The sequence below is a fragment of the Tiliqua scincoides genome, chromosome 2 (genome assembly GCF_035046505.1).
Source record: "Tiliqua scincoides isolate rTilSci1 chromosome 2, rTilSci1.hap2, whole genome shotgun sequence".
NCBI lineage: Eukaryota > Metazoa > Chordata > Lepidosauria > Squamata > Scincidae > Tiliqua > Tiliqua scincoides.
This window is the reverse complement of record NC_089822.1, coordinates 100,273,186-100,296,961: the sequence shown is the minus strand read 5'-3', so window position 1 is coordinate 100,296,961 and position 23,776 is coordinate 100,273,186. Positions and strand designations below refer to the sequence as shown.

Below are 23,776 nucleotides of genomic sequence, written 5' to 3'. Positions count from 1 at the left end.
CCCCCCCCCAGCCCCCATGCCGGACTAGTCATTGCAGAGGCTTTACCACTGTATTGCATGGTGACTTGGAGGAAGTGGGCAAAAAAGCCTTCATGTCTCCATGGAAGGTTTGGATGAGCATCTTGCAACTGAGGACGTCTGAAGAGCTAGCCACTCACTTGTTTTCAGGTTTTGGGGCTGGGGTCAAGGTGGCCAAATCCTGTAATGATGGTCCTATGTAGTCTTCTAGCTTTCTTGGAGATATTTGGGATTTCATCCAGTGTGTGCTATGCAAGAACTACCACTTCTGCTTCCTTCCACAGGTAAGCAAGGCTGCCCAGGAAGCTGTAGCAAGTTCAAGGACAACAGAGCTTGCAAGATCAAAAGATCTCCCTCCTGGGAGTTTGCCTGACCGTCCTGCTGCGTGGCCTGTGTCACGGGCCGCAAAGCATGCAGTAGCTACACCTCGACTTGAAGAACTTGCTCAGCCTGCCAAGAGGTAAGATTCCCTGGAACAGTGGTTCTCACATATTTTGCACTGGGACCCACTTTTTAGAATTAGAATCTGTCAGGACCCACCAGAAATGATGTCACAACTGGAAGTGACATCATCAAGCAGGAACATTTTTCACAATCCTAGGCTGCAATCCTACCCACACTTACTCAGGAGTAAGTCCCAATTACTAACATTGTTAAAAGCATATACATAGTAGCCTGTTCAAAGTACAGATCTGTAATATTTCCCCAAATACAGTCACATACCATGGTGGCATCAAGTCTAATATATTAACAATAAAATATGGAAATGAATGGGGACGCACCTGAAATTTGCTCACAACCCACCTATTGGGTCCTGACTCACAGTTTGAGAAACACTGCCCTAGAAAGACTGCCAGGTCCTGGTTGTGTTTTGTTTGCACCCAGGGTCTGATGGAAGAAGGAAGGGATGTGTGAACAAATGTTGAGATATGCAACTTGGCTTACTTGCATAAGTCATCTGGCCCTGTTTACACCGAAAGCATTTTTCATTGTGTATGTTGAACCTCAGGGGCTTGGCTCATGGAAAAACTCTTCCAGCTCTATGATGTTGTGTCCTCCCAATAATATGTACATGAGAAGAGAGACACACCTATAAATATAGCTTGCATTCGGAATGTATAATATGTGCTTGGCTGCCACTCCCAGTCCCACCTTCCACAATATGTTTAGGTCAGCTAAGTGAAGTGAAAACTCCTACATCCTTCCTTCCTTCCTTCCTTCCTTCCTTCCTTCCTTCCTTCCTTTATTTTTTTATTTATTGTATTTATACTCAGCCTTTCTCCCTGAGGGGACCTAAGGCAGTTTTTCTTTTAAACATAGGCTGTGTCTGCTTTTCAGACTCATATTTCTGTACGTCACTGCAAATTCTTCTCCTCCACCCCAAGGTTGGTTCAACTATATGAAGGGAGAAATCGAGTCACTCCTTTGTTCTATTGCATGTGTGTTGTCCTGTTTCCATATTGCGTTCCTGTCTGCCACTGCAAATCCTTCTTCTTCCTCGTATGAGACTTGCTCTGCTATGTGATGGAGGAACCCTCACATTCCTCCATTGTGTCTCATATGTGGCGTAACTTAGGACCCAATCCTGTCCAACTTTCCAGTGCTGGTACAGCCACGCCAATGGGGCATATGCTGCATTATTTGATAAGGGGGCAGCCATAGAGGCCTCCTCCAGGTAAGGGGGTGCTTATTCCTTTTTCTTGGGACTGTATTGCAGCTGCACCAGCGCTGGAAAGTTGGATAGGATTAGGCCCTTAAGACTCTGCTGGCATCATAACTGTTGTTATAACTAGGAAGAATTCGTAGGTTTGGATTCTTTCACTTGGCAAAAAAAAAAAAAAAGTGTTCTGGCTGATGGCACCTTTTTATCCTCTTTGCTCTTCCAGGGCCCCAACTAACTTTGTCCAGTTTGATCCTGAAGCCTTTACTGTAAAGGAGTCTGCTAAGAAGGCCATCTGTTCAGAAAGGATCAAGCAGCTAGCAGAACCAGCCCAGCGTTGAGCTCTTTCTCCAGAAGCATGGAACACTCCCAGGCACTGAATCTTCATTAAACCAACAGAAGAACTGTGGTTGCTTCCTCTGCATTTTTTCCTCTTCCTCCCCATCTCACCAATATTCAGTGTCATTCGAAGATGGGCTGGGTGCTGCATTATTCTAACAAAAACCTTCATAGCCACTAACTATTGTTCTCATGCAGCACCTGCCACCCACTGGTGCAGCAAAAGCAAACCCCATCTTACAAGGGTAGCCCCTGTTTGTAATTTGCATGTGTTTAAACATAACTTAAACATAAAAATGTAAACACCTGCTGTTCCACTTAGATTAAGCATTTTTGATCAAGTAAATTAACCAATCTAAGGACCCAATCCAGAGCGACCAGCGCTGGCCCAGTGCAGCACTCCGCATTGGCTCAATGTAGGTGACAGGCAGAAGACAAATGAACGCCGGCCTTGGGGCAGGGGGAGGATGGGGGTGGGAGGGGGGCAGAGATGGTGGTAAGCCTTGCTGCCATATCCTATCCACCGACCTGGGAGATCTGACATGGGTCTCCTTGAAATCTGCACCTGCTAATAGTGGGCACAGATCCGAGCAGATTCATCCAGGCTGCCTGGCCATTACACGGGGTAAGGGAGTATAAGCACCCCAAGTACCCCTGGCACTTCTCAGTCCCATAGGATGCAGCGGTAGCCATTACAGCACCACGGCAGCCCTGGGCGCTGGGAGGCATAGGATTGGGCTGTAAGGGCCCAATCCTATCCAATTTTCCAGCACCAGTGCAATCGCAATGCAGCCCTGAGGTAAGGGAACAAATGTTTCCATACTTTGAGGAAGCCTCTGTGACTGCCTCCCCACCACAGGATGCAGCGCGCACCCCATTGGCACAGCTGCACCGGCACTGGAAAATTGGATAGGATTGGGCCCGGTAGGCAATCCTAAACACAGTTAACAAGGGAGTAGGCCCCATTGAACACTGAGGCTCACTTTCAAGGAGCATACATAGGATTTCACTGTAAATGCAGTTTTACAAAAACCATTTTGGGGTGTGATCCCCCCCCCCCCAAACTGGAGTATTAGCTTATTGGTGAATGAACCTTCCAATATCAAGTTTGGTGGGCAAGTTTGTCCCTAGCTCAATGCTCTTGAATGCAGCATTTCATTTGCTCCTTAGGAATGAATGGCAGCCATTCACCTGCATGGGTGAAAGAAAAAGGGGCATGCAGACAAACTGCTGCGTTTAAACATTAAACCTGCCCCCTGCCCTCATTGACTTCAGCAAATGAGAATGAAATCTGCATAGGCTTCTCTCTGGTTCTGTTTTCGTGTTATGTGAGAGTGTGATGGAATGCCAAGAACTGGTGGTGTGTGTGTGTGTGTGTGTGTGTGTAAAAATGGTTTTTAACCCATTTACACATTTGATATCTGTTTAAAGTCAATCACAGACAACAAGTCCAGTTTGAATAAAACATTCTGATTTTTATTAACATAGTGAGAAAAATGGGAAAAAAAATCCTTTTTCTTTAGTGTAATGCCTTCTGGAAAAAATTAAGAAACATAGCCATTGTTAATCTCCAATGATGTAAGAGAATGATCCAGCCTTTATGGGGAAGTCTCTCTGTGCCAAACTAACTGCAGACAGAGAGACCCTGCAAGATGAGGAGATTGCGCCCACTAAACAAATGGCAGGAACCTGGGAAGGAAGGAGCTGGCTGTACTGGCACACTCTAGCTCTAGTCATCATACCTTGCATTGTCCCACACCTCAGTGTAGTCAGAAGGCAAACAATTAGTAACCTGCTGTGGCTGGGTCTCCATGCCCTAATGGTGGGTGCTGAGGGCCTTTTCCTAGGGTGCTTTGGCATCCCTGGCCTGGATGTGTGACTCTGCACACTGTAGAGTGCAGGCCCCGGATTTGCATTTGGGTTTGGGAAGGGTGTGGCTTGCTCCCAAGGAGGATGGCCAGGACTTGGACACATAGTCCAAGACCTCAACATGTGCAAACTGGGGCTTGTGCTCCAACTTTGTATCAAGTAGTCCTAGGCTTTCAATTAATGCTGCCAATTTTCTGAGTGTTGCTCTCCTGTGTTCTGGTAGCAATCCTGACATCAAGTTTATTTCTGGGAGTGGGGAGGGGGGAGGTATTTTCTTTCTTCCAGTCTTCTCATTCATATTAGTTTTGCAGGGAAGCAAGAGAAATGATATCACCGTATACGTCCTCCTCATTCCACTGCAGTAGGAGCTGCAGTCAGTCAGATTTGTAATTTTTTTTTTTCCATTCTCAGTTCTATAAAACAATACATTATAACCAGTATATATGGTTTTACATCATTATTTTTCTCCTCCGGTTATGTACAGTTTAAATAAGGCAGCAGGTTAAATAACAAAAACGTTAGTTTTGATAGTAATGCACTTCATGGGCAAGATCATCATGGAATTTGAACACCATCGCTTTTCCAAGGAGATACAAAGCCGAGCAATAGTCAGTCTCTGACAGATCCGGACTCTGAAGGGAGCCCTTCTGACCGCCTCCACTCTGCAAGGCGCTTCTTGAACCATTTCTGGAGAAACAAAGGAACATGGAAGGATAAATACAAAGAAATGGAGCTGGTGCAATAAATCAGGATGTGGGCACATGATAAAATCTCATCCCCCCACACTCTTGGGGGAAGAGAAGTTCAAGTCATAGTTGCTTAACCGGCATTTCATCACTGGAGGGTTCAAGCACACCTCTCCTCTCAATGCAGTGGCTATTTCCCCTCTGGTCAGGAAGAATCTCTCTCTCTCAGGCCCAAACTAGAAGTGACTTCAAATTTATTGTAAACAGCAGATGTGCTGGTGGGGGATCAAGACGCTATCTGAATCAAAATGTAGCAGAGTGGAGAAGGTTGTTAAAACCCTTTCCAATGTTGTCGCCTGATCTGAATTCACCATCCCCTCTCTGCCCCCACTGTTTTTTGCCCCAGGTGGGAAACTTTAAGGTTAATCCTTCCGTCCAGTAGTCTCTATCTGGACTGAAGTTCCCATGCCTTCTGTTTATTAAAAATAAATAAATAAATAAATAAACTTGGGGACCCCCCCCCCCCCAAGCTCACTTTGATTCTCACCCATCTGCCCCTTGGAACTAGCAAACAACCTTTTCAGTTTTCAAAAATGTATTAAGTACTCATAACACTTAACATACCAAAAATACACAACAGCCCTTAGTATAAAAACCATCACATTCATGCATCTGTTAAAACAACTCCAGCCACAGTGTAATCAGATCAAAGAAAAACTTTGAACTTTCCTACACTTTTCTACAAAGGCAAATGCACACATTCAGTTCCAATTCGTCAAGTTATATTTGTGAGTGGACATGAAATGATGTATCTGCATGACTCCAATAACCAATAGAGAGTCTGGCAAGGAGCATGAGCTGGGTGGTGATCCTGCCTGAGCACACAATGTACCACTGGGCACAAAATTCACCTTCCTGAGAGGGTCCATGATCATTTTTTTTTAAAGTGAATTAAAAGAGTGTTTTGTTTTTTTAAAGCTGCAAAGTTATACTTGGAAAATGTCTGCAATCACAGAAGCCACAGAGGATTTCCAGTGACCAAGGTCAGGGTTTCAATTCCCTGCATAGTCACTTGGCCGCCTGGAAGTGGAAAAAATGTTGCAAAAGATGCCAACGTGCTTAATTTGCATAACTTATGCAGTGTGCAGAATTCTGACACAACATTTGGGTTTCTTGTTTTGTAACAGTGCAGAGTACACACAGTCATGGGGGGGTGAAGCGCATCAGGAGAGGAATGAGTCAGGGGAGGTGTAGAAATGCAGCTGAAGAGATCATCAGAGTCTAGACCAGGGGTGCTCACCCTTTTTTGGCTCGAGAGCTACTTTGAAACCCAGCAAGGCCCGGAGATCTACCAGAGTTTTTTTTTTACAATGTTCACGCCATCATAACATATAACATTTATGTGTACAATGTATGTTGGTGTACCTTGAGCCCCACTGAGTATAACAGGACTTACTCCTGAGTAGACATGCCTAGGATTAGGCTGTGAGGCTGCAATCCTAGCCACACTTACCTGGGAGTAAGCCCCATTGAGTACAATGGGCCTTACTCCCAGCGTTTCCTCCCAGAGGCACCTGAAGGGGGGGGTTCGGCACTCCGCGATCTACTCATTTTGCTTCGCGATCCACCTATTGAGCACCCCTGGTCTAGACTGTACCACTTCAGGGGGATGCCATTTTTGAATGCTCTCCCACATTAAAAATGAAGTCTGTGCAAATAAGGCAAAGAGAACATGAGGGGGCTGTAAAGTCCAGTCCACTCCCTGCTGAGCTAACTTTCTACTTGCAAAGAGGAATTTTTGGTTTGGTTGGTTTGTTTTTTTTTTAATGCAAGGGACTATTTGAACATGTTCTTGCCCACCTGCAGCTTCCCAAAGTGGTACTGTCCAGTACTGCCTGACTCCCACTTCGTTCTACTGCCTTGTAGGCTAGACCTGTCAAAGCAGAGGGGGCATTGCTCAAGAGTCATGAACTTAATGCCCAATAAGTAAGGCAGCTGTAGCTGGGAAATCATCAGTTGCGTAGACAGGACATGGGGGAACGGAAGAGAAATGGAGGCGGGCAATGTCAGAACAGCATACAAGCTGCAGATCTGGAAGCAAACCCAATATGTTACCATTTCAAATATTCCTTTATTTGAAATCTGCACCAGTGCAATCCTAGGCATATCTACTCAGACGTGTCTTAGGGTGCAATCCTAACCCCTTATGTCAGTGCTTTCCAGCACTGGCATAGCGGTGCCAATGGGACGTGTGCTGCATCCTGAAGTTGGGTGTCACTCACGGAGGCCTCCTCAAAGTAAGAGAATGTTTGCTCCCTTACCTCGGAGCTGCATTGCCCTTATGTCAGTGCTGGAAAGCACAGACAGAAGGGGTTAGGATTGTGCCCATAGTGTTCCATGGGGCTTACACTTTGGTAAGTTTACATAGAATTGCAGAGCAAGATTTAGAAAAAGAAATCTTTTTATTGCCACAGCTCAGAAACACAGTCTGTTAGGGCATCTGCTGGTTTGTGTAGATTGGAAAGATGTAACTCAAAGGAAGACCGACTTGAGAGGAGGAACTAGATCCTTCTTTCTGGGGCTGGTCTGAGGCCATTTATTATAATCACCTTAAGGATTAATATCCTTGCAGTAAGTTTCCCACTCCCTGACTGTGCTGTTTAGCAGAACTCCCCACACAAATTCCACCTGTCATGTTACAAGTGTCTCTCCCTTCAGATATTTGTCAATTGCAGCTGCTAGTTGAGGAAGGGAAACTTACTACATTAATGGGAACGTTTACTACACAGTGGCCAGATTTCATTCTGGAGGCGGAAAACTCACCACAGAGATGCCAGTCCCTGTGAGGCTGGCTGTTTGTCCCTTGATACGTGCTCAGTACTTGAATATGTGAAATGGCCCTGACGAAATTGTTTGAGGGTGAAAACAGATCAACCAAGCAGCCAAAAAAAGAGCTATATACCTGTCTTGTTCACATACCTGTCATATATCTGATCATAATTCCTGTCCTGTACCTTTTTAAAAATTCGTATACCTGTCCAGTTCAAAAACAAACATTTTCCCAGCTGCTGCAGTTCTCAGCCCAAGGTAGTGAAAGGCAGATGCATTTGTTGTGGGAAAGAGAAAGGGAGGCTGAGGTTTGAAAGAAGCATTGCAAGTACGCGTATTTTGAATGGGGGGCTGGGACTGTAGACCTGGGATCTAGAGCCAGAGCTGAACTTTGGCTTCCATACCCAAGTCACTCACCTGGGTCTCTTCTTCAGACAGTCCTGCCTCGGCAGCAAAGAGGCACAGGGTGGTTGGGTCAGGATGCTTGTCTACTCGGCTAAAGTTGTACTCCAGGATCTCCAGCTGTTCCTTTGTGGGGCCGGTGGCATTTTCCGTGGACATCTTTGCTCAGGTTTGATGGGAACAGCAAGCTGGAGAGAGACACCAGAGTTAGAACCTCTGCAAAGCTGAACCCCAACCCCTCCCTTGGCAAGGGATGAAACAAGCCAGGGCCTAGGAGAGGGGGGTAAAGGGGGTACATTGGGTAGGCAGGTAGACCTGAGCTCTGCATTGGGAAGACTGGTAGACCTGGGCTCCAAGACTATTCCAGCTGTTGCCACTTTCCCCCTGCCTGTTTTGCCCCCATTCTCTCCACCCACCATTGCCACCCCTCCCCCACTTTGTTTCACCCCCTCCCTCTTTGGAAAGGGGCCCAAAAGAAACTTTGTACCCCCTGATAAAATTCCTCTCAGAGGCCCTGAAATAAACCATTGGAAACAGATACTAAACACCAAAATTAAATAGATGCAGACAAAAATAAGGCATTCAGCAAAAACTAGCTTGTGAATAATTGACATTATATTTTGCTGAAGGGAACTTTGTTTAGGATTTTGGGGGGTCAATTCATTTGAACTCTTCCCTGTACTGCTGGACATGTCAGAAGAACGCCACTCTGGCATCTACCTGCAATGCCAAAGCGCTTTTAAATGATTCTAAAATATGCTGTTGGGTTACATGAATATATCCGTAAACCATAAACCTGACATTGCTCCCAGATCTTCACTTCTGAATGAAAGAATTGCTCTCAGACTACTCAAAGAGCAAAAACAAAGTCAGTCACCAGATCATTGCGTCACATGAAGAAGATCTGAACCACAGGCTTCAACTGACATTAGCAAATGCTCTGCCAAAAAAAAGTTGCTGGGAACCACCTAAAATCTTGTGGCAAGCCAGATGTGGCCCCTAGGCCATAGTTTGGAGGCCTCTGTTCAAAGGTATTGTTAAAAGGTTCAAAGGCCTCTGGTTAAAGGTATTGGCACTGCAGCAACTGTTACCCTGCACATGCCCGATCTTGTCTGATCTTGGAAGCTAAGCAGGGTCAGGTCTGGTTAGTACTTGGATGGGAGACTGCCTGGGAATACCGGGGGCTGTAGGCTTATACCAGAGTCTTTTGAGACTGAAGGTTGCCAACCACCACTGTCTTCCATTGTTTCTGGTCACCCTGCTCTTGGGAAAAACAAAGGCTTTAACATCTGCTCTTAGGGAAATTTCTGTTTTCCTCTTGCTGCGGCTGGTGCTTCTTCTTGGCTCAGGTCCTTTGCCAAATCTTCAAGAGCAGCACCTGAGCAGCACCTCCTGGTGACACAACCTTTCCTGATGGAGGAGAAGTCCTAGAGCTCCACTCCCCCAGGCCACTGTGACTATACCACTTGTCTTCACAAATCAAGGATCAGGGAGCCAGGCTTCCAGGTTAGAAAGGATGTTCCCAGACAGAGGAGTCCTGTATCTCTTTTGTTTAAAAAACAAACTAAGCCCTACTTCAGGACTTTTTTAAAATATGGCAACTTCCACAGTAGTAACTCCTACAGAAGGGATGAACAGCTGAGTAAAATAAGCAATGTAATGTTGAGTATGGTTACAAATGAATCTGTGTGGTAGCAGCGCAACATCCATCAGCAAATTGCTGGTTCACGGATGGCACAATCCTATGCATGTCTACTCAGAAGTAAGTTCCATCTAGTACAATGGGCTTACTCCTAAGTAAATGTGTATAGAATGGCAGCCTAAAGCTACTGATTGTAAAGCACGTTGCTTTAATTGTTAAATTCAGCTCATGTTGGAAACACTCTAATTAGCCTGACACTTTCACGCAGGATTTGTAGAAATCAGAATTACTGAATGAATATGTCAATAAATACAGTAAACCCCTCGCTGATATGATGCAGACAGGTCAATCCTACAGTCCTACCATACCACAGCTGCTATATCAGAGCAAATGCTAGCTTAACATAAAGACCATCCCCTCCACCCCCAACAACAAAGTAAAAAGCACAAGAACAACTATAGAAACAATGCAGAAACTCCAAGAGACATTTATTGCATTCCTGGTAACTCCACCACCACCCATCAATCATAGCGTTGGATACTAACAACACCCCATATTAGCCCTGAAAGGAAAACATGGCAATGGCATGAGTACCATCATGATGTCACTCCACCCTTAGGTCTCTTCCTTCATCTGTTATATCCACTGTGTAAAGATGTGATGGGTAGTCCTACACTGTGTAGGACCTGATGTGGTCCTAGAGTGTGACAAGATCTTGTCCTTTGCAACATACCACAGAGAATATTGGGAACTGGCTGTTTACTAAGCTGATGCATCCCAATATGATGCATTCCAAACTGGGATTGATGCATCTCACTTTCCATTTGAACTAGAGCCCAAGACCCTTTCCTATAATGGTCACAGCACAGCAATGTGCACCAAACACATGACCATGTTTCCAACCGTATTGGCTTCTGCCTTTCCATTGGACCATTTCAGCGACATGGAGAGGGGGGATTTGCTGCGTGGGTAACAGTCTGTCCTCCATATCTGCTTTACCCAGGCTTCGCGCACTGGAGAGGACACTGGACAGAGAGGACAGTGGTTCCAGAACCACTATTCAGAGCGCGATACCATAGTCTTCCAAGACTGAAGGATGCAAACAATTTCCAAGGGGAATGAAGCATGGGGTCATATGCCAGGGTAAGCTCTAGGCTTCAGGAGGCCCACCCCCTGTGGGTCCCCTCCTACCTGGCTGGGTCCTGTGAGAATCACTCACAGACCAAGGCTGGAGGCACAGAGGTTGTCTCAGGAATCAGTGGGAAAGGGGGATTTCCCCCGAGACCCTGGCCCCTTGGCAGCCTCCCAATAATGTCAAGAACCAGCTGCCTGTCATATACCTTTGTGCAAACAGACACTCCAGCTTGAAACACAAGCTATGCATTGGCAGGGAGGCTCAAAAGGGACACTACTCAGCTGAGGTTGTTTGATGGCAGCTTTAATGGCACACTGCCTTTAACATTTGTGGCAAGGATGCAAAATAGGAAGTGCCATTGACTTTGGGATGGAGCTTCCTATCTAGCCAGGGAGTCTGTGATCAGAAGAAACCAAGCACTTGCTACTCCCTACTCTATCATCCCCCACCTCCGTGGACTGTTGCTCATCAGGGCATCTCAGAGAGAAACCTGGTGCCTGCCAGACTCCTTGACCACCTGCATATCCTGCTCACTATTGCCTGCAGGTCACTTCCTTTTACTAACTTCCTTACTCTCTTACCCTATCAGATCCTGCCTTGCTGATTCCACAAAATCCATGGCAAGTGCTTGACAATCAGGTTTTGACAAAGCAACAACAAGAAATCCTTGGTTTCTACCGTGTAAGCATTTCTGCTCGAGGGGCCGTGGCACCGGTGTGCTTAAAATGCATGTAAGCTGAAAATGCCAGCCATTTACTGTTCAGCAAAATATTTTCTTGCGGTCTAGATTAGAACATGCTTGGCGTAATGGTTTGGTTAATCCTGGCCCCAGTACCATCAGTGGAAATGGGAACTCCATAATATCAGTCTGATCATATCAATCAGCACATGCTAGAATTAGGATAGAGATGTCGTAGTTCTAATAGGAGTACCATGCGAAATCTCTCTTTTCAGTTTCTCCCTCCCTCCTTCCGAGTTCTTTCCTTGCCTGACATGCTTTTCACTCAATGCTCTTCCCAGAAAGGTTTTCCAAAATGCTCTCAAGTCAGCATAGCCAGATCCTGGTGCATCCTATAGTATCAGCATGTCAGACACAGCCCAAGTGAGGTGCAGAGAAAAAGGACAAGTGCTCAAGGTCAACTCAGAAGGGCCGAGCCACATAAAGACATTGATTGTGGCCATATCTAAGCCTCTGCAGAGGAAGAGATACAAAAATAACACTCTGGAAACTTTTCCAACCATTTCACCGTGACTTGCATTCCAACCTGCGTCACGCACAAACCACACAGTGGCAGGGCGATGATATAAGTGATGGTTTTTGTCGCTGTGCTCCTTTGAGCTGATTTCTGCACCTCACTTATGGGGGTACCAGGAAATGTGAGTTGGCAGGACCTGACCTGCCAATTCCTGAGAAAGCCTGTGGAAGGGAAGCGGAATCACAAGCTCAGTATGGACAATTGGGGGAGGGAATGGAACGCTTCCTCCCCCCAAGCTTTTCCATTTGAAAAATGTGTGGCTTGGACTGTTTTGTCAGTTTTGAGTAGGTGGGTATTATGGCCTACTGGGGGCGCGGGGCTTTTAGAAAGGCAGTTAGGGAAGGGAAGTGTGGATGTGAGCAGATTTCATTTCCCTCTGGCATCTGTGCCTGTTGTACCGCATTGGTCCTACGCTGCTGTGCTGTAGAGGTGTAGCAGTAGAAGTGATTCAGAACCCGCATCTGCTGCCATTCCATTTGGTGTGGGAAGCTGCTCAGGCTTCGATCAATCAATTGTCACACTGCACCATTATGCAATCTCTATATATAGAACCTACAAGGATCAAGTCACTGCATGAGAAACCACTAAAGCGGGCAAAATTTTAGGCATGCTACATAAAGGGTCCTGACTATCAAGGAGTCACTGTCCCTATGCAGTTGACTCAGCGATTCTATTTTCCAGCCGGATGCAGGCATTTGGGTGGCACCCAGTGTCATGCAAATAGGGCATCGCCCTGAGAAGCAGGAGGTAGAGTAACCATCTTTTTCACAAAAAAACCACATTGCACCACAAAGAAGTGAAGGAGAAGGAGCCTGCAGAGTATCTCAAGCAAATTCACAAGAGCAAGAAAAATGTTCACCAATCAGTGGGTGGGAATGCATATGCCCATGGAAGGGCCCCTGGTTAACTGAGTTGTGGGGGCTGCTTATCGGTGTGATCACCTTCTGTTTTCATCCAGATCTGCTAGGTATATATCTGTTGGCCCTTCGGCTGCTAGGCCTGTGGTGTCCCAAGAGGAGGGTTGGGGTTGGTCTAAACCACAATTTTCAACCTTTGTCATCTCATGGCACACTGACAAGGCACTAAAACTGTCAAGGCACATCATCAGTTTTTGGACAACTGACAATGCACATCACACTGCTGGCAGGGGGCTCACATCCCCCAGTGGTCCTACTAATAAATGACCCTCCTCCAAGCTCTCATGGCACACCTTCAGACCATTCCCAGCACACCAATATGCCGTGGCACAGTGGTTGAAAACTGCTGATCTAAAGGTTGATAATATCACAAAGGTACACACATTACATTCCCTAATACTCCCCAAATGCAGTTCCTAAGGGGAAGGAATTTTGGTGGTGGTGGTGGGGGGGTGGTTTCCTCCCTTCCTTCAAGTAAGCTGTTCCCCAAACCAAGCCCATGGCCTTCCCCTTCTTGTCAGCTTCCTGGCTGTTTCTCTCCCACTTGCACAGGCAAAGAAAACTTAAAGGACAGATGGATATTCATGGGGTGTGAGACATCATGATAGAAGAGACTTAAGGTCTATATAATGCTGTATTTCTCCCTTTGTGCTACTGTAGGAACTGAGAGTCTGAAAGAAGGTTGGGAGAGCACCTTCCACTGTCAATTCTCAGCTGCAAATCCCCCCTGGTTGAAAGGTTCTTTCCATCCCAGTTTAACTGAGTCCTGAAATCAGAGCGAGTGAACATAGAGGAATAGTGGCCTTGGGGAGAAGTGACAGCCATTGGAAGGGGTTAAGCATGCTTCCCCCCCCATGCGCCCTTGTAAGCATTCCTCAACTTTCATTCTCTGTTAACAATTGCGGGGTTGGGACCACACAGCGGTCAAGGTGATAGCTTGCTTGACCCCATTAGGTCTGTATTGTTTTTATCTTTGACCCTCTGTTGGCAGAAGGGGGGCGGGGAGGCCCAGAGCCAGCGGCTTGCCTAAGGCCGCCTAGTGAGCTGGTGGCCCAGGTGAGATTTGAACCCAGGACTTCCAGGCTCACAACTCTTATGCAGCCACTGGGCCACAGAAGGCCGTGGAGAACTTGGGTTTCAAAATGTGAAACTCAAGACGATTTGCATAGCAGAACACAAAAAACAGATGGCCACTTATTCCTTTTTCCTGGTCTAGAGATGTCCCCCATTAATTCTCTCACAAACAAATTCAGGTTTCTGTACATTTTGCATTCAAGTTACTGATCATTTGCTACTAGCTAATCGTCACCAGCTGACCTGATGCTCCTGCAGATGGTGGAGGAGATAGGATTCCTTCTCCAGGAGTTGTTTTGGGACTGTGAACAGAAACCGACTCCTCGTCGAGCCTTCCTTCCAGGGACTGTGCCTTTGCTGCTTCCTCCCCTCTGCTGTCGCCAGCATTGTGCTCGTTCAGCTCTCCTTTGGCAGCTCTCCTGTTTGGAGAATGGTTCTGCTGGGGAGAAGGCCCCCTGCCTGAAGCAGGAGTAGGCCAAGGACGGCTCTGCATATTAATTCACTGAACACACTGCCTGCAAAAAGGACCGTGGCTGTGTGTCAAGGACCACAGCCTTCTTCCAGCAACACTAAAATGGAGAGCTGCTTAGCCAGGAAAGACTGGAGGCAGAAGGACTCTCGGTATCACAGATTTGGGCTGCAGCCCAAAGCACAGCTCTGTGATGCTCAATGGGACTTACTTCAAGCTGCGCCCCTCCCCCCCCGAAAACTCCCAATGTAGAGCACATGTACCTGATACTAAGGACCTTGTTGCCCCCCTGATTGAGCAACAAATGTGTTATGACTGGGTTATAAACCAGTGGCATATCTGAGGCATCTGGCAGCCAGGGTCAAAGAAGATTTTGGAGCCTCACCCCATACGAATGCTCCCGTGAAAACTGGAAGTCCCAGTTTAAAGGCTCTGGGAGCTTTCGTTTGTAATATAAACAAATCCATTTCTACTACTGTCCATTATGTATTACTATGGAGCAACTGTGGGCCCAATCCTATCCAATTTTCCAGCACCAGTACAACTGCAGTGCAGCCTGGAGGTAAGGGAATAAATGTTCCCTTACTTGGAGGAGGCCTCCATAACTGCCCTCCCACCACAGGGTGCAGCACATACCCCATTGGCAGGGTTACACCAGGGCTGGAAAGTTGGATAGGATTTGGCCCTGAGTCTCTGACCACCTTCCTGGCTCTATCGGAGAGTTAAAGTAGAGGTTATCTCAGAAAAGGCACTGTCAAAACACCACCATTGCCTAGATAATGCTGAGAGTGCTGAGGGGCACAAACAGGGGAAATGGCCAGTGAGAGAGAGAGAGAGAAATACTCAACCACCCCAGTACCTACGTGGAGCCCAATCCTATCCACACTTTCCTGGAAGTAAGATTCATTGACCATAAAGGGATTTACTTCTGAGTAGGCATGAATAGGATTGGGCTGCTAGTCTGCTAAAGCCACCCTTCTCCAAGGCTGCCCTTCATTCCCCCACCTCTGGCTAGGCTCCAGTGTTGGAACATGCCCTTAGAGGGGAAAAAACGCCAGTGAAATGACCAGGCTAATTGGGGGAGGGAGCTGCCTAGGTAGGGAGAAGTTTCAACAGTTTCATCCCACCCAGCAACCTTGCAAATAGCCATGCTTTGCAAATGCCCAGCTTCTACATTAGCATTTGCAAAGGAGAAGCAGGGCTGGGAACTTCTTTTCCCTTACAGCATTCACTTTAGCCATATGAGTGACAGTGACTTTATTACTTCACTCCATTAAATGGGTTGGCAACCTAGGTGTGCACATTCGGAAAGGTACACATCCTGCTGATTTTTTTTTTTGGAAGAGGGATTCTTTGATCTCCATTAATCACATTATTAGGAGCTATTAGGACTATTAGGAGCAAGCAAAAAAGGAACACAACCAACGCCACCTCAGCTTTATGCAGTCTAATCAACTTTATACAGTTTGATTTAAGTGCCAGCTTTTAAATTGTGTTGAGAATCTTTCCCCACCCCAATGTCAATCTGAAATTAGGTCCCAGTGCATTTTAACAACCAAGACTGACTGGTCTGAAACAGGATGTCGGATCTCCTCAATTCAACCTGGAGGGACATCTCTCCCATGCCATTCCAGGCACCTGACTCAGGGACTGGTCCTTTTTTGTCAGCTGCTTAGGGAGCAAGCGAAGGAGGATCAGACAAACTCAGCTGAACAAACGCTTCATTTGAATGGCAGGTATTGGGTTGGTTGTTGCCAGGTGCAAACAACAGCTGAGTTCTTATTTCACAGGGAAGAGAGAAGCTTCCCATTATGTTCCCCTCCATCACTATCGCAGGAAGAGTATCCTTCTGCATAATGCATGCTTCTGTCCACCAGCTGGCTGTGTACAGCACAACCTTTCAATGATCCACAAACCAGGCTGCAGCGCTACTGCTATTATTAGACTCCCTCTCTGTTTCCTGCTCCTTCTATGTCCTCACAAAACAAACTCTTGGCAAGCACCGTCCTCATGGAAAGGAGCAGAAGGGATCTCTGGAAACACACCAATTCATTTCTTCTTTCCCAGTGTGACTACCACAAGGGCTCTCTCAATGTCACATAGCACCATATTCCACAAGGTGGTGGTTTTGCCCTGAAAACACCAGCGAACCAGCAAAATGAACACTCATTTGGCAAACAAAAAACAGAACCTGATCAGCCTGAAAGCTTTGGCGCAAATGACCTTTGCAGATGCAAAATCACTATTTATCAACTTTGTGCGCAGTTTACCAACTGAAGGTACTTGCTCCATAGCCTTTGGTCAGCAGTGGCTAGTGAGATTTGTGCCACACTACACCTGCTCAGGTAGGGACTGAAGGAAATGGTTTCTCAGTTTGATTCCGGGCAGCTGGAGAAACGAGTTTGAATTTTATAGCTGGTTGGCAAGAAGTTGCCATCGAGGGCTATGAAAGTATGCTGTTGAATTTGGGGGAACTCGTGCTCCTTCAAGATGAGCATTGCCATAGGGTGTGTGTGCTTGCTCCTCCGGAGCAGTGTGCGCACTCTAAATGAATCATTTTCATAAAAATACCATAAATCTCCAGTGTTGTCTCCTCATAATGAAAACTGGCCCCATAAAAGGCTACCCTTGAACTTCTAGAGGAAATTGGCGGAAGTTTCAAAACAGGATTATGAAACTGAAACACATATTCACAGATATTCAAAGCTTGGTGAATATTTTCCCATAGTGGGCCAGTTTAGAGAGTACCCTGAAGTTTAAATGAGCCCCACATGTCAAGTGATGTACATGCTCACCGTCTCCTCAGTCCCCCCACTTTTCTCTCTAATCACATGAGGGATGGTTCTGTCCAACCCACTCCTTTATACACACTCTTAATCCCACTTTTAATATGTGGGCTGGTTTGGACTTGAAAGCATTGTCCCAATTCACCCTTTGCCACTCCAATTTTGAGTGTGAAACACTGAATTCAAAATTCAAGCCCACATTTTGATTGTAAAATGTTAGTTCAGCTTTTGACAACGGAGTACTTTAGGCTTGCCGGCATCCCCTGATTGTGACTGCAAGCATCAGAGATGAAATCTCACCCACTGTCACAAGTCATCTGCTAAGTACTATGACATTTCAAATAAGCAAAAAGACTACAGAAATATTCAACTACTAATGATCAGGATGGCATGGTCATATTGATACCATAACAAACAGCTCCATAAAAGTGTTTCTTTCCTCCCCTTCCACCCCTGCTTGTTACCCTTGTCTTTTCCTTTCCTTGGTTGTCTCCCCTGCTGTCAACATTTAGATAACTAAGTGCTTAAGAGGTAGGTTCTGTCCTTTTTTGCCCATTTTACACTGCAATTAACACTTGTTTAGAAAACAGCAACAAGCAGTCAAACGTAAGATGAAAATGCTCCCTTTCTCTGAATGTGCCATTCGGCAGACACCTGACAATCTTGGAACTCCTCTCCTTTTGCATTCTGTTTACAGTTCCTGCCCAGGCTGCTTCAGTGCACATTCCTGGCCTCTTGCCTCCTGCTTCCATCAGAGAGAAGGAGCATCACTGAGGGATCATTCACGGCAGCCTGGACCTTAGGTCACATCCCTGCATTCTATTCGAGCTCTCACTTACCTGAGAAGCAACCAGATCTTCTTTCAACAGCTCTGGTCCTGGGTGAATGTTTAAGTACCTATGTAGGCGGCTACCTTTAGCAGCAACTGTGTGTGTGTGTGCATGTGTGTATGAATGAATGAATGAAAGAGTATGTGACAGGCAGGTGTGTGTGACTTGAAAAACCTGCACCACAGGCAGGTTGGAACTCAAAGCAGCTGCTTAGCTGTTCAGTTGCTCTCCCTGCTGGCAATTCAGGTTTGGCAGTCAGCTTGCTTATGCAGGGGGGGAAAAAAAGCAGTCTTCAAATAGATCTGCTAAACTCGTCTGAGCTGCAGTTCCTCTCGCTCTTCGCATAAAACAGAGCCAGGGTCCTCAGGAGCAGACGAGAGAGCCAGAGCAGACTGTTGGCTTCATTTTCAGAGGATGGTGACGTCTCATGAAGTGTGTGTCTGTGTGTGTGTGTGTGTGTGTGTGTGTGTGTGTGTGTGTGTGAGAGAGAGAGAGAGAGATAGAGAGAGATGCTGCAGCCCGCTGCTGAAGTCAGTTTCATGTGTTCTGCTGGACTCTTGCCACTTCTGGTGTCATTCTGCCAGTTGCCTAATTAACCACCAGTTGTTTGTTTCCCTAGAGGTGTGGAATGTACAAACATCCATCCAGCAGGAAGGGGAGGCAGGCCTGATGCAACCTCCCTCCCCCACAATGGTGCTTCATTCCGGCAGTGTCCACATCCTGTCATCGGAGCAAAGGACATCGGTCCTGCAAAAGATGTGCACTCTGCGCATGAGTGCCGTCACATGTGGAGCAGAGGCAAGCACGTGTGATGACTGACTTGCTTGGTATGTAGGGAATGCCCTGCACAGGGGAGGAGAGTACCACTCCCTTGACAGCTTTGTGCGAGATACGCCACAGCAGAAGATGGAGCAGAAGCAGGGTTGGAAGTGAGCTGGTGCAGCCAGGGGCAGAGCACCAGAGTGAGGCTTAGAGGCAAAATGGGAGTATTGCCCTCAGAGGAATGCTTCAAAGGTGTAATTTTGATCAGATTTTGTCATTCTCATCTGGACTGAATTTATCGAAGAGCTGGGCAATTGCTCCAGATTATTTTCAGAAGCGTAGCTGAAAAGGACTGGTCTAGGATTGGGGTTCTGATCCATGGATCAATTTCATAGTGCAATTGACCAGTGAATGGACAGTTCCCTAGCTTTCTGCATAGCCAAGAATGACCTTCTGTAACTGGCAGCCTTTGTTTTGTAGTGTGCCTTGGTGTCTCATTCTAGTCCTGGCAGGACTCCCCATGCCCCAGTCCTGCGGAATCAAGAGTCACACAAACACGCTCCACATTGAGGGGCAGCCACCCTCTGCGATGCATCTTTCTTCAGAGAGCACCTGCCCTCTCCTTTCCCAGCTAAACCACGTGTTCGTTTGTACCTCTCCTACTACTGGACGTGTACTGTAGCTGCAGCCATTTCCCACAAGGAAATCTGAGCCCAACAGGGCACAAGAGGAAGCAGGAAGTCAGTGCGTATGAGTGGCCATGACGTGACAATGGCACAGGCTTGGAGTGGCTAGAGGTCTGGGGTGAGCAGGAGCCTCCAAGTGATTTCACATGCTGCTGTGTCCATGATTTTGTTTTTGAGAAAGATTCCATTCTGGAGAAGGCAGTAGTTGTGGGAGTCAGCATAAGTGGATGGGTCAACAGTTACTATTCCAATGCAGCTCCAGTCATTAGTCCTGTGCACCAAGAGACCTTCAACAAAGATACCAGTGAAGTCCCTTCCAACTCTATGGTATGTGATTCAGTGAATGGCATGGTGCAGTATCATGGCGCACTGCTACAAACACATAGGTGGGCAGCTGCACCTGCGTGAGCTGCAGGAATGCCTGGATCAGTTGGCATCAGAGTCCACTGAATGTGCAACCAACCTATAGCCCAAAGCAAATTCAGTCATTCAGCAGCCGAGTGGCCTGCATTGGTTGTTTGGCTTCAGCAGTGCCAGACACATAGAAGATGTTACCAAGTGCTCCACGTAACGATCATATATAGATGCTGGGAAATTGTCTGCAAGGCCTTTCTGTAGGATAAACACTTGCATTTTTCCACCAGGCAAATACACACACAGAAGATAGAAGGAAAACCTGAATCAGACGGGTAGTCGAGCTAGTGGCACTTTCAAGGGGAATGTTTGGTTAAGAGGGAGGAATGGTTTAGCACTCCTTGCAAAGTGCTGGCTTTGAAGGAGGAGATTTCTTCCAGGCCTATGGTGTAATAGTTCTAGGTTTGTTTAAAAGCTCGGGCACAGACACTGTCAGGGCAGTGTGAAAAGCCGCAGCCCTTGGGTAGATATTTTGCAGGCACAAAGCAAGGAATAGGTCATCTTTGCTATTGCAGCTGGTCTTCGGCCAAGCAAGCGCACTGCGATGTGATCCAATCACTGGCAGACAGATTCAGGGTATTTTAACAGCAAGAGAAAAAGTGTGCAATAAAATGTCAGGGAAATGCCAAACTCTCTTTTTCCCAGCCTCTCAAAATTCTTCCAGACTGAGATCTGACCCCTGGGGCTGAAGGGATTCAGAGACTGATTCAACACACAGGCCTGTACTTACCCTGTCTGGGTTTCTTTTTAATGTCCATTTCACTTTGTCCCATCTTTCTCCCAAGCATTGTGTCATGGCTGGCCGACGTTTCCATTATAATTTCCACATGCTAATGCTTAATGGTTCCTGGGACCAGGCCTGGAGGTGACTCGTTTCCTCTTGGTAATTTACTTCTTCTTGGCATCCTTCAGTCTCGGAAGACTATGGTATCGCACTCTGAATGGTGGTTCTGGAACAGTGTCCTCTCCAGTGCGCGAAGCCTGGGTAAAGTAGGTATGGAGGATAGGCTGTTACCCATGCAGCAAATCCCCCTCTCCACGTCGCTGGAATGGTCCAATGGAAAGGCAGGGGCCAATACGGTTGGTTCCAGAGGCGTCACAGGAGTTGCCAGAACGTGACAGAATGTGACTTGGTAATTTAAGAAAAGACAAATCCAACCTCTCCTCTGTTTTAGGAGCACTTATGGAACCATCTTCCCCCTTCTCTTCTTTTGGCCTCCCCTTCAGAAGGCCAAGTGGCACATTGACACAGCATGTTCACGCATCGGACTGTACTGTTATAAAACCCTATGGAATGCTGTAGTTTAAAGTTACATGGAGGGGTTGTAGCTCAGTGGCAGAAAATCTGCATTGTATGTGGAAGATCCCCGGTTCAATGCCTGGCAAAAATGGTTGGCAACCTTCAGTCTCGAAAGACTATGGTAGAAGCCTACAGCACCCTGTATTCCCAGGCAGTCTCCCATCCAAGTACTAACCAGGCCTGACCCTGCTTAGCTTCCAAGATCACACAAGATCAGGCATGTGCAGGATAGCAGTTGCTATCAGTCCCTGTAGCTTCTTGTTGAAAACCTTGGAAAGCTTCGATCAGTGTCAAGAATAGCAAGCTAAATGAACCAATGGTCAGACTCAGGATAAAATGGCTTTCTAAAATTCTTGGTGGGAATATTCACAAGCCAATGTTATATGAACATACTTCTGTTTCCTTGGGGAGGCACACTTAAGCACAAACAAACTGCCTGGCAGGATTAGAAGAGTCGTTTAGCAGCCAGTCACGTGCCTCTTGGAGTTCTTTAGCAGGATGTGAAGATAATGACCCTCTCATGCTGTTTGGCCCCAGAGTTACACTGCTCCTGTCCATGGAGGTTCTACCTAACTTACATGGCAGGTAGCTATTGATAGATCTACTTCCCTGTTGACAGAGCTGTCCTCCGTGAAATCAAGAGTTCTGCTGAAAGTGTGACTTACCTGTAAGAGAGATGTGTGTGTTGTCCTCCCTAGGCTACATTGACGTGCACCTGAAGACAAAGGCATGTGCCTCCATGTCTCCATAAGAAACGTGGGATGCAGACCTTGAGCAAAATTCCATTCCCATGAGTCCTGTTTAGGAGCAGTGCTAGGCAACTGGTACAACGTCTCCTCCCTATGCAGTGATTTTTCTGTTGAAGCTGTCTGGTGGCTGGAGGAAGTATCGCTTGAAAGAACAATGCTGTCAACATGGGTGCAGTGAGGTTTGTGCATACAATGTTTCAAAATAATGAACGGTTCTGTGTAAGGAACAGTCATATACATGATGTAAAGAACCTGGCTACCCAATCATATCCCCCACCTTGGATTCGGATGCAGTCCTGTTGACAGAACATACACTGTATCTAATGGTCAGTGGGGGAGGGGATCAGACAACCAGCAGGGTGTAAGTAAAAATATTTTTTTACTTAATCACAGGTAGGCAGCCTGATCACCAATGGGTCTTCTTGGACCTGTGCCAGCCACTTTGCTGGTGTAAATCCGAGGAGGGTAAAGGAGTGGGGAGGCCTGGGAAAGCAAGGATCTGGCACACATCAGTGACACCGAGATCCACCCCTCCCTCCCTCTCCCTGCCCCCAACTATGACACACATCTGCTGCCAACTGACCAGTGCTGACAGGCTCTTGAAGCAGCTGCTGTATGTACCAGTCGGCTGTCCATTTGTGGCAGTGGCCCAGAAGCACATGACAGCGGCCTGGCTTTCATGTCACCGTAAAGAGGCTTGTGCTGCCGGAACACAAGTTCCAGCAGTGCAAGGCTACAATAGGATTGGGGTCAAAATTGTACAATTACACAATTTGGCTGGTTTCAACCTTTAATGCCCTACCGTGATCTTAGAAGCCATCTCCCTTTCCAACCTCCCCATCTTGCTAGTGCTGCCGGCTGCTGCAAGCAGAAATTCTGGAGTTTGATCAGGGCTTGCAGGCCAAGCCGGTGGGTCTTAGCGGATCCAGCATAGAGCCCAATGCAAAAGCTCTGTGTTCACTTAAGAGGTACAGCTTTAAATAAGAAAGGCTGCTGGGCATTCCTGCCTCTTGTTTTTCTAGCAACTGGCTTAAAAGTCAAGCCAATAACTACAACACAAATACATCCAAGTGCCAGATGATGATGGGAGTAAATGCAGAGGAAGCCCACCATCTTCATGCCCTGCTTGTGCTGGCACCTGGCTGGTCTATGGTAGAAAATACAGCAGAGCTGTACTTGATGAACTCTTGTCTGATGCAGCACTGCTTGCATAGTTTCTTATGCTCTTTTGCATAACTATGTGCTTTTTTCCCCATTTTTATTTTTGCAATGACTCCATGCTGCAATTGTAAAAGCCATGACACAATTTTATGTGCACATCAAAAGCTTGCAAAACTTTTACTACCCTGGCCTGGAGCTACTGTGAGACAGCGGCTCTCACTTTACAACCTTCTATGGTAACAAGAGGGAACCTTCTGAGAAGGGGGAATGTCTTCGGAGAAGGAGAACCAAAACTCTGCGCAGAAACTGCAGATCCAGAGGTGAGGAACCTGAATGCCAGTCAGAAGAAGCCTATGATCATAATAATAGTACTCAGGACTCAACTTTAATGAATTCTCCATGTTTGACTCATACAGCCAACCCAAAAATATGATCAAAATAATGATTGTCTCTCATTTGTTCCTCCATAGCTGTCTTAGGGCACAATTCTAACCCCTTATGTCAGTGCTTTCCAGCACTGGCATAGCAGTGCCAATGGGACATGTGCTGCATCCTGCAGTTGGGTGTCACTCATGGAGCCCTCCTCAAAGTAAGGGAATGTTTTTTCCCTTACTCAGTGCTGGAAAGCACTGACATAAGGGATTAGGACTGTGCTCTTAATTTATCAAAATTCCTGGTAATTGTGTTCACCATGTGCGTGATATCACACAGCCTCTTGGGACATGTTGCAGAGAAGCAAATGAGGGCAACATAAAGGCATCCTGAACTTAATAGGGAGCCAGGATGGTGTAG

The 23,776-nt window shown here is 46.6% G+C and overlaps 2 protein-coding genes across 5 annotated transcripts in view; one reads left to right on the top strand and one right to left on the bottom strand.

Annotated features, from left to right (window-relative positions):
• SPMAP2L (sperm microtubule associated protein 2 like) overlaps window positions 1-2,083 on the top strand; it is a 39,415-nt gene extending 37,332 nt beyond the window's left edge. For both annotated transcript variants that reach the window (XM_066617491.1, XM_066617490.1), the window contains 2 exons: window positions 303-478; window positions 1,905-2,083. In XM_066617491.1, coding sequence (XP_066473588.1) covers window positions 303-478; window positions 1,905-2,019 — 291 coding nt within the window. In that variant the 3' untranslated portion in view covers window positions 2,020-2,083. The remainder of the gene's footprint in view (window positions 1-302; window positions 479-1,904) is intronic.
• A 1,388-nt stretch (window positions 2,084-3,471) lies between these two features.
• On the bottom strand, window positions 3,472-21,828 carry HOPX (HOP homeobox). Of its 3 annotated transcripts, none has more exons than XM_066613947.1 (3): window positions 21,740-21,828; window positions 7,819-7,991; window positions 3,472-4,573 (listed from the first exon to the last, which is right to left on the bottom strand). In XM_066613947.1, the coding sequence occupies exons 2-3, from the start codon at window positions 7,960-7,962 to the stop codon at window positions 4,496-4,498; spliced, it is 222 nt and encodes a 73-aa protein (XP_066470044.1). In that variant the 5' UTR covers window positions 7,963-7,991; window positions 21,740-21,828; the 3' UTR covers window positions 3,472-4,495. The 3 variants fall into 3 exon arrangements, with proteins under 3 accessions (XP_066470044.1, XP_066470041.1, XP_066470042.1); XM_066613944.1 differs by lacking the exon at window positions 21,740-21,828 and adding an exon at window positions 17,922-18,587; XM_066613945.1 differs by lacking the exon at window positions 21,740-21,828 and adding an exon at window positions 14,071-14,314.
• Between the last annotated feature and the right edge of the window lie 1,948 nt (window positions 21,829-23,776).

Coding starts and splice junctions, on each gene's coding strand:
- HOPX (XM_066613947.1), bottom strand. CDS start 7,962: ATGTCCACGGAAAATGCCACCGGCCCCACAAAGGAACAGCTGGAGATC. Junction 4,574..7,818: donor TGTCTGAAGAAGAGACCCAG/GTGAGTGACTTG, acceptor TTGTTTCTCCAG/AAATGGTTCAAGAAGCGCCT.